The 15,365-nt window shown below is 47.1% G+C and overlaps 1 protein-coding gene across 3 annotated transcripts in view; it reads right to left on the reverse strand.

The window, feature by feature from the left end:
• Positions 1 to 14,716, reverse strand: part of LOC144766580 (cell adhesion molecule CEACAM8-like) — a 160,573-nt gene extending 145,857 nt beyond the window's left edge. For 2 of the 3 annotated variants that reach the window (XR_013597847.1, XM_078650377.1), the window contains exon 1: positions 14,504 to 14,715. Coding sequence is in view for 1 of the 3 variants with exons in the window: in XM_078650377.1 (XP_078506503.1) it covers positions 14,504 to 14,567 (64 nt within the window). In the remaining 2 variants the exon portion in view is untranslated. Of the gene's footprint in view, positions 1 to 14,503 lie in introns of all 3 variants that reach the window. The other variant, XR_013597848.1, reaches the window with a different exon arrangement.
• Between the last annotated feature and the right edge of the window lie 649 nt (positions 14,717 to 15,365).

Here is a 15,365-nt window from a genome sequence, read left to right on the forward strand (position 1 = left end):
GTTTCTTACTGGTAGCTGTAGAAGGCTTGTTGCACTGGGAGGCTGAGGCCATCTTTGTGGCGGATTAAACGTGTCTGCTGATGCACAATTCAGCATTGTTTCTAGAGTTGGCAGGGGTACTGGGGGCGCTGTATTATTCCACGCAGGGATTTAAGTGGGATTAAAAAACAGGAGGGTCTCTTAAAGGAGTGTGGCCGATGTAATTAGGGCGTGCCTTAAAAGCACATAGTCTGAAAATCTATACTTATCATAGTGTGCCGCCCCACTGTTATTTTCCTATTTCGGTCGTTAAATCCAGATATATAATACAGCAAGTAACAATACACTTACAACAAGCCAGCCCAGTACTATTTGTCAATGGTCGTTAGTTGCATAAGATAAATACGCAACAACCATGCCGTCGTAGTATAGCATATGGAAAATGCTTCAGTTCTGAAATGATAAGACTGTGAAATAACTATAACGTGTCTCTTTGAGGTTACATCAAAGGCAGTAAAGGGTGGCACTGACTGCTCCAGAGATAAGATTTATATTTTTTCATGGTGACGGCAAAAATGAAGAGCCCGATAGGGAACAGTTTCGGCACCTGCTTTTAAGAACTGTCAGTGCTGAACACTGGCAAACCCCGGCCCACTTAAAACCCTGATTCCACTGTGGTTTTAGATCGCATGGCCTCCCTGGACTGGAATAGAATTTGTTGGCCATGTTGGCTGTTGTTATGCTCAACATGTTATGTTTTCTCTTGCTTTTCTCTCTCTTCTCTTCACCTACTCCCATCCCTGGCGGGGGGATGCCTCAGAGAATAAGGGGGACTCTCATTGGATAGGTTGCTCTTCCCCATCCAGAACTCTAGGGCGAACACCATGGCATTGGGGCTCTCTAGCCCTCCACTGGGTTGGGGAACACCTGCTCTACACACCACTCCAATCCTTCTGCCTGGGTTAGCGCTTGCCCCTGACACACCGAGATCATGACCTCTGTACCCTGCCTGAAACTCCTCTCCCTTAATGTGAAGGATCTCAACTCCCCCAATAAGCGGCGCCAAATATGGCGATATCTCCTATTACAAAATCTGGATTTCGTCTATCTGCAAGAAACTTACCTCCTAAGAGACAACGTCTCCCCCATGGCGCATCCTTGATTCCTTCTTCAATTTTGGGCCTCAGCAACTACCAGGACAGCGGGAGTGGCAATCCTCTGTCGGGTGGGTATCCACCAGGGGGACTCCTGAGTAGTTCATAGCAAAGATGGCAGATTTCTAAAGGTGATGGTCAAGATTGGACACCGCAATCTCACCCTATGCAACACTTATGCACCAGACCAAGCCCAGGACACATTCTTGCGGGGGTTGCTGCGAGTACACATAACACACGATGATGCTGACCTCATCCTGGGGAGAGACTTCAATTTGGTATGGGAGGTGGGACTCTAACGCAGCGAGGGCTCATTTCACGGGACGGGAGAAATGTCAGCGGCCTTAAAAAGACAACTCACTGCACTAGGTCTTGTAGATATCTGGCGCTACCATTCCCCGCAATTACTCTTATTACTCCCAGGTACACCACTCCTATTCGCACATTGACTACCTCTTCGTCTCACACTCCCTCGTCAAGGATACTCTCTCAGCAACTATGTCTGATATCTCAGTCTCTGACCACGCTCATGTTGAACTCCTTTTCCATGACCGCTTCTCTCGTCCTAAGCACCCCTCACGGTGGTGTTTCCCCCTCATATCGTCAGAGACCCTGTGGATGCGGCGGAACTTCGAATCGCCGTTACGTCCTACTTCGAGACCAATGATCTTCCGGAGACTCCACTTCCCGTACTATGGGACGCATTCAAGGCTACCATTCGAGGTAGCTTCACATCCATTGCTTTTGCTCGGGCTCGGGAAGCTCGCTTGTTCGAAGACAAACTTTCACACGACATAAAGGCACTCGAGAGGTTAGATCAGGAGTGCCCTTTGGTGATACATAAGAGGCGCTTAGCTATGCTCCCAGGACAGCTCTGGGCACATAGAACCAACAAGGCCGAACATGCTCTCCTTGCCCTGCGACATCGGTATTACGATGGGGGGGACAAAGTGGGCACAGTCCTGGCGTACCGCCTTAGAACGCGGGCAACCAAAGCGCACATTGCTAAACTTAAGCTGGGAGACGGGACTTGGGTCACTACTGGGACAGCTAAGCTCCAAGCATTCCAGAATTATAACTCATCTCTCTATGCCCAGGAGACACCCAACCCGTCCCAGGTATTGGCCACCTTAGAGTCCTGTGAGTGGTCCCCGATTAGCAACTACCACTCTCAACTACTAGAGGAGCCTATCACTCCAGAGGAGCTCGCCAGTGCTCTAAAAGATCTCCCCCTCGGCAAAACACCGGTGCAGGACGGCTTATCTGTCTCGTACTAGAGCGCCTCTTTAATTCTTTTTCAGATGAAGTAAGACCCTCCAAGGATATGGCTATGGCCGAAATCGCCCAGATCCCTAAGCCGGGAAAATACCTTACTCTCTGTTCCTCCTTCCGCCCCATTGCACTCTTAAACACCGATCTCAAAATGTACACAAAGATTTTAGTGAAACGCCTCAGCACCCAGCTCCCAGGTCTTATTGAGCCGGACCAGGTGGGATTTATTCACCAACGTCAAGCGCGGACAACCTACGCCGCGTTGCGCACTTAGTTGGGAAGGCACACCATTGGAAGATACCCTCCTGCTTGCTATCACTCGATGCTGAGAAAGGATTTGACCGAGTAGATTGGGTATTTCTCCGAGCTGTCTTGCGGGAAATAGGGATAGGCCCGCAGATGATAGCTCGCATTATGTCCCTTTACCTCTCCCTGCTTGCTCGGGTACAGGTCAACGGGCCAGCTCACACAACCCATTTCCATTCTCAGGGGCACCAGACAGGGGTGTCACCTATCCCCTCTTCTATTTGCTCTTGTAGTAGAGCCTCTGGCCATCATGAACCGCCAATCTTCCGACATTCATGGCATCAGACTTAGGGGCCTAGACCACAAGATAGCTCTGTTTGCAGACGATCTCCTTCTCACACTTTCAAGTCCACGCTCCTCCCTCCACAAACTCGGGCTTTAATCCTCCGACTCCTTTTCATAACACTCTTATTTGAGGGCAGAGCATAACTCTGCTAACCTGTTCTGTTCAGCAATGGGGCCGCACTACCAAGGATCCATAAAGCTGTAGTCCAAGTTCGTTTTTCGTTATAGGATTTTCGTAAACCGCCTCTCCATAATCCAAATCTAAAATTCTCCCATTTGTATTTCCTTTTTGAAATGTTTCATCCTTGTCTTCTTTTTTTTGCCCCATTATCATAATATACGTACGCATTTCATTCACCTTCCATTAGAACTCCAAGCAGAAATGTTGGCGGAAAAGACAAAAATGATCAAACAGGATTGTGACCAGAGAGGCATGTGATTATAGTGTCGATGTTAAAGCTGGCAGGTGCGTTTAAAGGTTGATGTTGCCGCCTCTGTTCGTACCAAACAAGTCACAGACAAACACAGGTGTGTAACAGTGTGACTTTTTAGGTCTCGCCTATGCAGTGCGCATGCGCTGCATAGGAGGGGACCTCTTGGAATCGATCAGTTTTGCCCAAAAACGTGTACGCTTTGCATTGCTTTCAATTGCAACGCATGCACGTTTGGCGTTTCCCTTACTGGAGTGAGCTTTGGCGACATCTGTTTGTAACTATCTTGCAAACAGATGGTGCCCTTGCTGGCTCCCGCAAGGGAAACGCTGTATTTGTTAATTGATTCTCTCTCGCGCGGCCGCCCTCTCTCGCTGTTTTTTTTTTTCTATTTCCCTCGCTGGCTTGTTCCCTCTTTGTCCCCTCTTCACATTCACCTTGTTAGCTCGGATACCGCCTCTGCGCACACTTCACTTGAACCTTTTTTATGGTAGCGCTGCCCTTGCAGGAGGGGTGGATCTCGTCGGGCATGACCATGGCTTTGGTTTGCTTTTTTATTATTCAGTGCTTCTATCATGCATTCGGGCGCCCCCTCCTAAGGACCCTCAGCTTTTTGGGCTGCAAAAAGCGCCACCTTTGATCTGGGGTCACCCATTCATTAGGAAGACGCTTGTTAACTTGTTAACACATTACTGAGCCCTTGTCAGGTAATAGAAGCCAGGGCTCAATGCCCAAGTATGGGGGAGAAGGGATAATGGACTGTGGGGACATATTTTCAAAGAGCGGGCGGGGGGAGGTCGAGGTCGAAGCTCAGTGTTCTCCTGCGCCCAGATACTTTCACACCAGCAGTGGGCACGCAAGCCTTGAGGCCAGGTTCACTCACCTCAGGACGTCCTAGGACTGGTTTTAATTTTATACCTCATTTAAAAAAGTGATCATTTAAAAAGGTCACAGAAACATGCGCACTTGTCAAATGCCCTAGTGCCACTGCCTACACCTCCAGATAGTCCTTAACTTTTCACTCAATATCAAACTGCATTTGGGGATTTGTAGTTTTGTTTCTAACATTGCAAAGATGGGTCTAAAAATAACAGCACGAGTAGCGAACTTTGGTTGTAGTAATGAGGGATGAACTAGCCGAAAATGAACCATCTATATAACTTGTAGAGTTAATCAAATAACTATTGATGTAAGTGGGGTCCCAGAAATTGTGATAATGGATTGATTGCATGCATACAGAGACTCCTAATTGATTGAATATAGACAATATTGCATCCAAACAATGACACAATCCCGGAGGAAAAAATCAACTGTCTCAAGCCTGTTCGGTATTGTGCTTATTTTGGACGTACATATTTTTTTTTTCTATTTTTTCTTTACAATTGTCTGTATAACGCCTTACTGCCTTCGGGTTAAGTGGGGCACTGACATTATATAAATAAACAAGCATTGGCATAGCCAATAGGTCTCGCCTTTGGGACCTAAGAAGTATTTAGTTATGCAGCACAATAGCCTTGGTGCAACAACATCAACTGTTGCATGGCTAAACACTTATAAGATCCCAAAGGCGAGACCTATTGGCTATGATTGTTATAGTTACAAACTTCTGCTTTTTATATGTGATTCTAGTTAGTGTGCTGTGAATCACTTTAGAAAAACCAGGAATTAATACATTGGTGTTTTTATTTTAAATCACTGTTTTCAAAAAATAGTCAAAGTCTCTGGCGTCTTTTGCACATTTATATTGACAGCTGCACCAGGTGTGTGAATGTCTGCTCGTGCCCTATGACTTTTACTTTCTGTCTGTTATCTCTATAACACTGGCCCTCATGTGCAGTCCCCATGACAGCCCTCAGTGCAGCCCTCATATACAGCCCTTATGGCAGCCCTCATGTTCAGCCCTCACGTGCAGCCCTCATGCGCAGCCCTCATGAGCAGCCCTCACATGCAGCCCTCATATGCAGCCCTCATAAGCAGCGCTCATTGCAGCCCTAAGTACAGTCATCATGTGCAGCCCTCAGTGCAGCCCTAAGTACAGTCATCATGTGCAGACTCCAGTACAGCTCACAATGCAGCCCTCAGTAGTCATCATGTGCAGTCCTCATGTCAGCCCTAAGTACAGCCATCATGTGCAGCCTTCAGTACAGCTCCCAGTGCAGCCCTCAGTACAGTCATCATGTGCAGTCCTCATGGCAGCCCTCAGTGTAGCCCTCAATACAGCCCCCAAGTGCGGCACTCAGCATAGCCCTAAATGCAGCCCTCATAGGCAGCCCTCAGTACATTCCTCACTGAATCCCTCATGTGCAGCTCTAGAGCAGCCCTCAGTGCATCCCTCACTGTAGCCCTTAGTAAAGCCCTCAGTGCAGTCCAAATGTGCATTCCTCATATACAGCCCTCATATGCAGCCATTAGTACAGCCCGAGTTGTAGCCCTCAGTAAAGCCCTCAGTGCAGACCTCATATACAACCCTCATATGCAGCCATTAGTGCAGCCCGAGTTGTAGCCCTCAGTAAAGCCCTCAGTGCAGACCTCATGTACTTCTACAAAAACAATGGCTCCTGTGGACAATTACTCAAATAATATGGTAATATTACTGCACAATGGCGATGTGGGTGATTTGAAAACAGACGAAAGGCAAGTAAGTGGTATATACACTGGAAGAATATATTTGAATATAAGCCAAATTACATACTGATTTTACACATATAGACAATATACACATTTATGTACACTTATACAAATTGAAAACAGTGAATTTGTGTCCCAAGTGAATAATTTTGAACAAAAAACACAACTTATTTACAAAAATTCATTCAAAAAAAGAGAAATGACATAGGGTTTCTATGGTGAATTCGTTTTTTGGAAAGAAAAGAGGCGACCTATTGGTTAATTTCAAAATTAATATTCAAGTTGACCAGTAATGACAACTTAAAAAACGGTCTGCTTCTTTACAAGTTGTCGACGACGTTTCGACCTTGTATGGATAGAAGGTCTCTTCAGGACTAACTGTATATGGGACACCTGCTCAATGCTGGTAAATATGTATACAAAGACAGTGACACCGTGATGAAGGTGAATGAAAGCAACTTACAGAGATCCCAGCCGGGACCTAATCCCTGTCGTGACTCAATTTGGTATACTCGTAATGACTTTTTACCAATTCATGAAACTTGTCCACGGTTCAAAAAACCTCTGGGCACTTAATAGTGCTATGGATGAATCAATTTTTCAGTGCCAACAAGGTGGCCGAAGTATAGGGGGCTCAGACGATGCTGGCTCTTTAATACGACTTGTAAACTCCGGACAATCCCGTGAGTAGTGGCGGCGTCTGCACCATGGCAGGGCTTACCGATCGACAGTGCGGTGTGAATGAATGGCGCGCATTTGCTTTAAGGAGCTCTTCAACCAGCTCACTAGTTTCAACTTTTAAAATCAGTAAACGTTATAAAACGCCTTTCCCCATAGAGTCCACATGCGTGCTGTGCTGAGGGAACAGCCTGAGCCCAGAGCCACCTCAGGTAAACGCCTCAGGTGACACCACTAACACCGCCTCAGATGAGAGCACTGACACCGCCTCAGGTGACACCACTGACGCCGCCTCAGGTGAGAGCACTGACGCCGCCTCAGGTGAGACCACTGATGCCGCCTCAAGTGAGACCACTGACGCCTCCTCAGGTGAGAGCACTGACGCCGCCTCAGGTGAGAGCAGCGACGCAGCCTCAGGTGAGACCACTGACGCCGCCTCCGGTAAACACCTCAGGTGAGACCACTGACGCCGCCTCCGGTAAGCGCCTCAGGTGAGACCACTGACACCGCCTCAGGTAAATGCCTCCGGATAGGACACACTTCCATACTGCCTGCCAGGGCCAGTTCAAGGTTTTTGGGGCCCAGGGCCGAAAGGGAATGTGCGAGGCCCTTCTAATTCACATATGTGATATATACATGGCTCCAGAAGCTGCTTCGTTCAGACGTCTCCTGGCCACAGCTCCTCCTCTTAGCCACCTTACAAGCACCTCTTTACAGCCCTTTTTGGGCTGAAGGTGTGAGAATTGGTTGGGGGCCGTGTAATAGAGGTTAGTTTCATTTCTTTTATTTTGATTATTACCGCATGCCACTAAAGAATGTTTGGCGTGATACTCTGTATTCTGTAATGTTGCTATGTTCTTTTGAATTACTGCTCATGCATGAAGCGCTGTTGTCAGTATGTTCGAAGGGCGTTAGTGTTAGTTGCCACTCAATCTCCTGACAAGAGGACGCTCCGTACGATGGGTGGATGTATTTCTTATTTCAATAAACTTCAATCAAACCTTCACAAAGCATATTGAACTTATTTCATTTATCTCCCGTCTGGGAACACACACTCATCAGCCCACGCATTTATTCAACATCTCTCAAGTACCGCATCGAGGAACGACAGACCAACTGACCCTTTTACCTCTTCTGACCTACTGCCATTTCTTATCAACGGCGGTTGGGCGTCAATCGATGAGGGGTAAGGTCTTGCATTCGGACCAGAAGATCCCTAAGGTACGTGGTTACGTAGTTGTGTTTTGGAGCGTTCCTTTTCTCGCGCGTCTCTCGAGAGCTTGCTTGAACCATTGAGTCCCTGCTGACGTGACGACGTTTCCTGACGTGGCGCCATTTTGGATTGGGACAATTTTGCATGCAACTTAATGGTAAAGTTACCGTTCGTGTACAACACGGACAATTGTGCCTTTGGCTATTCTGCGTGTCAACGGTCTACCTTCCGACGACACGCACGTCATTATTATTCATTATTAATGCTCTTATGTGTTTTCCTGCGTATTGCCGTTTAGTTACAACGACGCGCACGTCATTTCAGCGCATTGTGTTTACACTAAAAGACAGTTGATCATTACAGTGTGTCATATAATTTATTATGACAATACGCACGTCATTTTGTTGGTGTCCATTTGTTCAACATTCATCTAACTGTTCAGTCATCACTCATTAGTGTTTATTTATTTATTCAGCCTCCACCTTTTCTTAATAAGCCTGGCAGTCCACCAATTACCTGATTGAATGGTTCAGACTTTTTGAAACTCACCTGGTAGCTATAGACGCTGTTAATTATTCCCCAGCAAGAAAGTTTGCTTTATTGTTTGGTTGTCTTGGTCAAGTAGCTCAAAGAATTTTCAACAGCATTGTTCCTATTCCACCATCTCATTCCGGGGATAACCAATGGAACGTTTTATCTAGAAGCTTTTGCACGCCTTAAAAAGCAATTTGAAGAGGAACCAAACATTATGTTGGAACGTCACAATTTCTACAAATGCAAACAAAAAGAGGACGAAAAAGTGGAGGAGTATATTTCTGCTCTCAGGGTCTTAGCTACCACTTGTGGTTTTGGCCCACTTGCTGATAATTACATTAGAGATCAATTTGTGTTGTCAATTGTGCATCTCGTCAAATTAAAGAGAGAATTTTGAGTTGTAAAAATGCCCCGGGATCTGAAGTAATTGAATTAGCCCTGAGTATTAAGCATTCAACTATTTCTAGTAGAGTTATGGAAGACGATACTAAGACTGTGGTCAATTGAATCACTTCTAACGATTCAGAAAATGAATGTCCACTAGCGGTTGTCAACGTTAAAAACAAGAATACAAAATTTGTTAAAAGGAAACAAAATGTGTTTTGTTGCAGGTGTGGATAGAGGAATCACATTGGAAACTTTCCGGGATGCCCAGCTATCATTAAAGGCGGTGTAGTCTGCAAAAAAATAGGTCATTTTCAGGGTTTGTGCAGGAATACTAAAAAAGCCATAAATGTTCAAAATATAGAAACGGAAGTTGATTCTTGCTCAAATTCATTGAACAATGTGATCGTAACGTTAGATTGTGGAAGCTATTGTATTAAAGATCGTTATGTTTAGCTTCTATTGATAACATTTCTTTACAGGTTAAGGCGGATTCCGGATCACCGATAACTATTTTGAGAGACTCTACATTTTTCGAATGGTGGAAGGATAAAAAATTACTTATGTCTGATGTGAATCCTAAAGCTTTCGGCGAGAAAGATATTGATATGTTAGGATATTTTCCTGGAGTTGTACAATGTCTCAGGAGGTAGACAATGACTAAAATGGATGTGGCCATAAAAGGGAAGGATATAATTGGGTGGAAAGATTTGGCCCGCATGGGTTTGTATTTGGTCCCCGGGGATGAAAATCCAATCAAGTTGGCTGAATTATCCCTTTGCAATATTGATTTTCCAGAATCAGAGGGGGGCACGTGTTGTTTGAATGACATCATTGAGGAATTTAAACCCGTTTTTAACAATTAGGTGGGGAAAGTTACGGGTTTTGAGCACCATATTAAATTGATTCCTGGAGCTCAACCTGTGTCACACAAAGTTCGCTCAGTTCCCATGAGTGTCTGTGATGATCTTAAACTTTATTTACAGAATTTATGTGAGCAAGGGATTATAGGTCCGACGGATTCTTCGCAGTGGGTGGCTCCCATTGTGGTTGCACCCAAAAATTTGGTGAGATCAGACTTCGCACTTACTTGCGCACACTTAATAAGAATATAATCGTGGACTGCCACCCACTTCCTAGAATTCACGAACTGCTGGCACACCTTGGGGGAGCCAAGTGGTTCTCGCTAATTGATCTAAGGTCAGCTTACCACCAGGTTTCGTTATCTAAAGACTCACAAGATTTAACAACATTTGTGACCCCATTTGGTGCGTATAAGTTCCTCCGCCTCCCATTTGGTTTAGCATCAGCTGGAAGTGTTTTCCAAAAATTGATGAACACTCTTTTTCAAAGAATAGTTGGAGTCCAAGCATATTTGGATGATATTCTGATTTTTGAATAATCGATTGAAGAACACAATGCAATTTTAAAACGTGTTCTATCAATATTAAGGTCCAAAGAGATGACTGTGAGGCCACATACATGCAAGGGTGCTGTGCAAGAATTAGAATATTTAGGGCATACCGTATCTGATAACGGAATTAAACCTACATTTTCTGTGATCAGAGGGATTGAAGAAGCTAATGCACCAAAGGATAAGGACGCGTTGCGTTCATTCCTCGGTCTGGCCGAATATTACGCAAGATTTGTGCCCAGTTATGCACAATCTGTAGAACCTCTACGGCAATTGTTGAAAAAATGTCATAGGTTTAAATGGGATGATGAAGTGGAGTCTGCATTTAAGAATGTTAAGAAATTGATTGTGTCGGCCCGAGCCTTACATGCCTTTAGGGATGACTGAATGTCTCTTATAACAGTTGATGCAAGTATGTCCGGTTTGGGAGCGGTCCTGAGCCAGAGTGTGGACGGACAGGAACATACAGTGGCATTTGCGTCCAGGTCCCTCAAACCATGTGAGAGACAGTATAGCACGATTGAGAGGGAAGCTCTGGCGGGTGTGTGGGTCGGTCCATAAATTCAAGATGTACATTTGGGGGCGCAGATTTGAGTTGGTAACATACCATAAACCTTTGATATATATTTTTAACAAAGTTAATACTACCTGTATGTCCGCTAGGTTCATGCGTCTAGTTTCTAAATTCCAGGAATTCAATTTTTCTGGTAAACACATTCAGGGAGGAAAAAATGTCCGAGCTGATTGTCTGTCTAGATTGCTGATGGACAAAGACGATGAAGATGATTCCCTATTGGATGATAGGGAATGTGTTGCTTTGGTCGATGCGGTTCAGGTATACAATTCTGTTTTGTCTGAGGATGACTGGAAGGTTGCATGTGAAAATGCCACAGTAATAAGAAAAGTTACTGAATACTCAACCAGTGTATTGCCAGATCCTAGATGTCTAAATGGGGATCTACATATTTTCGCTCAGATAGCGGATAAGTTGTCTATTGAGAACGGAATCATACGCCGAGGGGACAGGTTTGTTCCCCCGTTTGACTTACGTCCAGTAATTATAAACAATGCTCACATGGGACACCTGGGATCCACTAAAACCGCTATGAAGATCAAGCAGCATTATTGGTGGCCGGGGATTGATTCGCAGGTTGAGTCCTGTATTGACATGTGCCCAGAATGTTTATTGTCTGACAAACACTGGCGTACTTTGAAAACTCTGTTGCATCCTTCTGAGTTTCCAAAGTCGCCATGGGAAAAAATAGCTTTGGACTTTTCAGGTCCTTATTCCCTGCTCAATCAGAACAAGAAATTCATTATTTTAGTCATCAATTATTTCTCAATGTGGATGTAGCACTGTTTTGTCGAATCGCCTGATTCTGAGTCGACGTTGTCATTTCTTAAAAGAATTTTTACTCGAGAAGGTACTCCGAAGATCATTGTAACAGACAATGGCACACATTTTGTCTCCGACAAAATGTGTAAGTTTTTAAAGCAACTTGATATCAAACATCTTAAAGTAGCACTGTAACTATTCACCAACTTCCAATGGGGTGGTGGAACGGGGTAATAAAATTGTGAAAGAGGGCATACAGACCGCATTGTCTGCTGGTCTAGATGTTAATGTTTTTTCTTGCGGAATAAATCTGGAGTTATAATACTTCCCCACATTGCACAATGGGTGTATCACCTTTCACCTTATTGAGGGGCAGGAATGCTCACGTCTTTATTTCCAACTTGGCTCGCAAAAAATCTAACGAGTCAAAGATTGATATTAAAGACGTTTCTAAAAGAGTTGTTGCTGAACAATTACTAATGAAGGAACATTTTCATAAGAAATGTCAAGTATCGCATGATGATTTGTCGATTGGTGATTGGGTCTTGTTGAAAAAGCCTGCGAAAACTAAGAAAGGGGAATCAAAGTTATTGAAACCCAAAAGGGTATGTAAAGTGAGCAAAGGGGCTGCTTTTATTGAAAGGAAAGGGTGGTGGAACAAAAGACAACTAGTTAAAGTTTCTCGTGAATAAGCTAAGATTTTATTAAACAGACAGAAAGAAACGAGTGATGACCTTCATTCGGGTCACTGGTTGGGAACAGCTGATTCTGTGGGATCCTCGAGGTCTTCTTCACAAGTTTCTGTTTCTCAAAATGATTTGTCTTTTTCATTGGTTAATAATGCTTCATGCCAGATCAATGTGGGTACCACTAGAGGCTACTCTTCTAGAGGCCGTATCATAAGACCTCCTAAAAAGTTTGAGGATTTTGTTAGGTATTGACACTGTAATTCAATTTTATATGTATCACTTTGATCATTTTTGTTACATAGAATGTTATTATATCATTTTCTGTGTTTTGGTTAAGGGGGAAGGTGATGTAATAGAGGTTAGTTTCATTTCTTTTATTTTGATTATTACCGCGCGCCACTAAAGAATGTTTGGCGTGATATTCTGTATACTGTAATGTTGCTATGTTCTTTTGAATTACTGCTCATGCATGGAGCGCTGATGTCAGTATGTTCAAAGGGCGTTAGTGTTAGTTGCCGTGCAAACTCCTGACAAGAGGACGCTCTGTACGATGGGTGGATGTATTTCTTATTTGAATAGACTTCAATCAAATCTTCACAAAGCATATTGAACTTATTTCATGCCGAGACTTAAACCTGTGGGGCGCAGTGTCTCTGAATGGCAGCCGGTCAGGATGCTTCACTGAGGACACACCTGCAAAATGCATCTCTTTGCAACTGGGGCCCCGTCCCTGAAAGGCCCTCCCTTCTAACCCTGAGAGGCCCAGGGAGGATCCCATCCCTGAAAGGCCCAGGGAGGGCCTCTTCCCTGAGAGGGCCCTCTTCCATCCCCGAGAGGCCCAGGGAGGGCCCCATCCCTGAAAGGCCCAGGGAGGGCCTCTTCCCTGAGAGGGCCCTCTTCCATCCCTGAGAGGCCATGGGAAGGCCCCCTTCCATCCCTGAGAGGCCATGGGAGGGCCCCCTTCCATCCCTGAAAGGCCCAGGGAGGGCCCCATCCCTGAGAGGCCCAGGGAGGGCCCCTTCCATCCCTGAGAGGCCATGGGAGGGCCCCCTTCCATCCCTGAGAGGCCATGGGAGGGCCCTCTTCCATCCCTGAGAGGCCATGGGAGGGCCCCCTTCCATCCCTGAGAGGCCATGGGAGGGCCCCCTTCCATCCCTGAGAGGCCATGGGAGGGCCCTCTTCCATCCCCGAGAGGCCCAGGGAGGGCCCTCTTCCATCCCCGAGAGGCCCAGGGAGGGCCCTCTTCCATCCCTGAGAGGCCATGGGAGGTCCCCCTTCCATCCCTGAGAGGCCATGGGAGGGCCCCCTTCCATCCCAGAGAGGCCCAGGGAGGGCCCTCTTCCATCCCTGAGAGGCCATGGGAGGTCCCCCATCCCTGAGAGGCCCAGGGAGGGCCCCTTCCATCCCTGAGAGGCCATGGGAGGGCCCCCTTCCATCCCTGAGAGGCCATGGGAGGGCCCCTTCCATCCCTGAGAGGCCATGGGAGGGCCCCCTTCCATCCCTGAGAGGCCAAGGGAGGGCCCCCTTCTATCCCTGAGAGGCCATGGGAGGGCCCCCTTCCATCCCTGAGAGGCCATGGGAGGGCCCCCTTCCATCCCCGAGAGGCCCAGAGAGGGCCCTCTTCCATCCCTGAGAGGCCATGGGAGGGCCCCCTTCCATCCCTGAGAGGCCATGGGAGGGCCCCCTTCCATCCCTGAGAGGCCCAGGGAGGGCCCCCTTCCATCCCTGAAAGGCCCAGGGAGGGCCCCATCCCTGAGAGGCCATGGGAGGTCCCCCTTCCATCCCTGAAAGGCCCAGGGAGGGCCCCATCCCTGAGAGGCCCAGGGAGGGCCCCTTCCATCCCTGAGAGGCCATGGGAGGGCCCCTTCCATCCCCGAGAGGCCCAGGGAGGGCCCCATCCCTGAGAGGCCATGGGAGGGCCCCCTTCCATCCCTGAGAGGCCATGGGAGGGCCCCTTCCATCCCTGAGAGGCCCAGAGCCCCCCCCCCCCGCTTTCTTTCCATTGAATGGCAGGAGTACAAGGGACAGGTGGTGTTTTGGGCGGGGGGCACCAGGCTGGTGGGCTGAGAGAGAGGCCTGCGGTCTGCTCGGACAGGGAGGCCAAAGGAGGCCTCTGAGCTTTGAATATTGTGAGGCCTGGGGTCGCTCCTGACACTCCGCGCCCTCGGACAGGAAAGATCTCCCTCTGGGGCCCCCTCACCTGTCAGGATCAGCGCCTTCGGGCTGGGAGCCCACCGCGGGCGGGGCGCGCACGGGACCCCCATGGAGAGAAGCTTGAGGCGGCTCGGAGCGAGGGCGGGCGGAGGGGGAAGGCGGGCCGAGTGCGGGCCTGAGTGCGGCCTGCTCTCCCGCGCCTCGACGCCCTGACAGAAAACAGGCGTTCCGTGAGACGGAGCTCCCCGTCCGATTGAGCTCCCGCCTCAAGAGTGCGCATGCGTATCATCGGAGCTCCCCGTCCGATTGAGCGCCCTCCTCTTGAGAGCGCATGCGTATCATCGAATCTCCCCGTCCGATTCAGCGCCCTCCTGTTGAGTGCACATGCGTATCATCGGAGCTCCCCGTCCGATTCAGCGCCCTCCTGTTGAGTGCACATGCGCCGTTCTCGTGTACGCATGCGTGGACCAAGCGGTATTTGTAAGGTTTGCTCTCACGTCGTGGAGCCACAAACAGACGGGGAGCGCAAATAGTTAAAACACTGGTGGGGAGACGCAGAGCATCTCAGGGCATGGCTTCTATTGTTTATCAGTAAATGAGCACCAGATGCCACAGTGAAAGATCGCACGACTGTCAAGGTTTCAGGATGCTTATGCGTGACATTTTCATAATTTCAATGTAATTATGAGTGATATTTAATGAATATGAGTGACACTTTCTCGCTAACAAAATCAAGCAATGAAGATGATCAAAACATAAGGTTTCAGGTTGCTTATGTGTGACATTTTCATAATTTTAATGTAATTATGAGTGACATTTACTGAATATGAGTGACACTTTCTCGCAAACAAAATCAAGCAACGAAGACGATCAAAACATACAACTATCACAAATTACTTCCATTTGAG

Source organism: Lissotriton helveticus, chromosome 7 (genome assembly GCF_964261635.1).
Source record: "Lissotriton helveticus chromosome 7, aLisHel1.1, whole genome shotgun sequence".
NCBI lineage: Eukaryota > Metazoa > Chordata > Amphibia > Caudata > Salamandridae > Lissotriton > Lissotriton helveticus.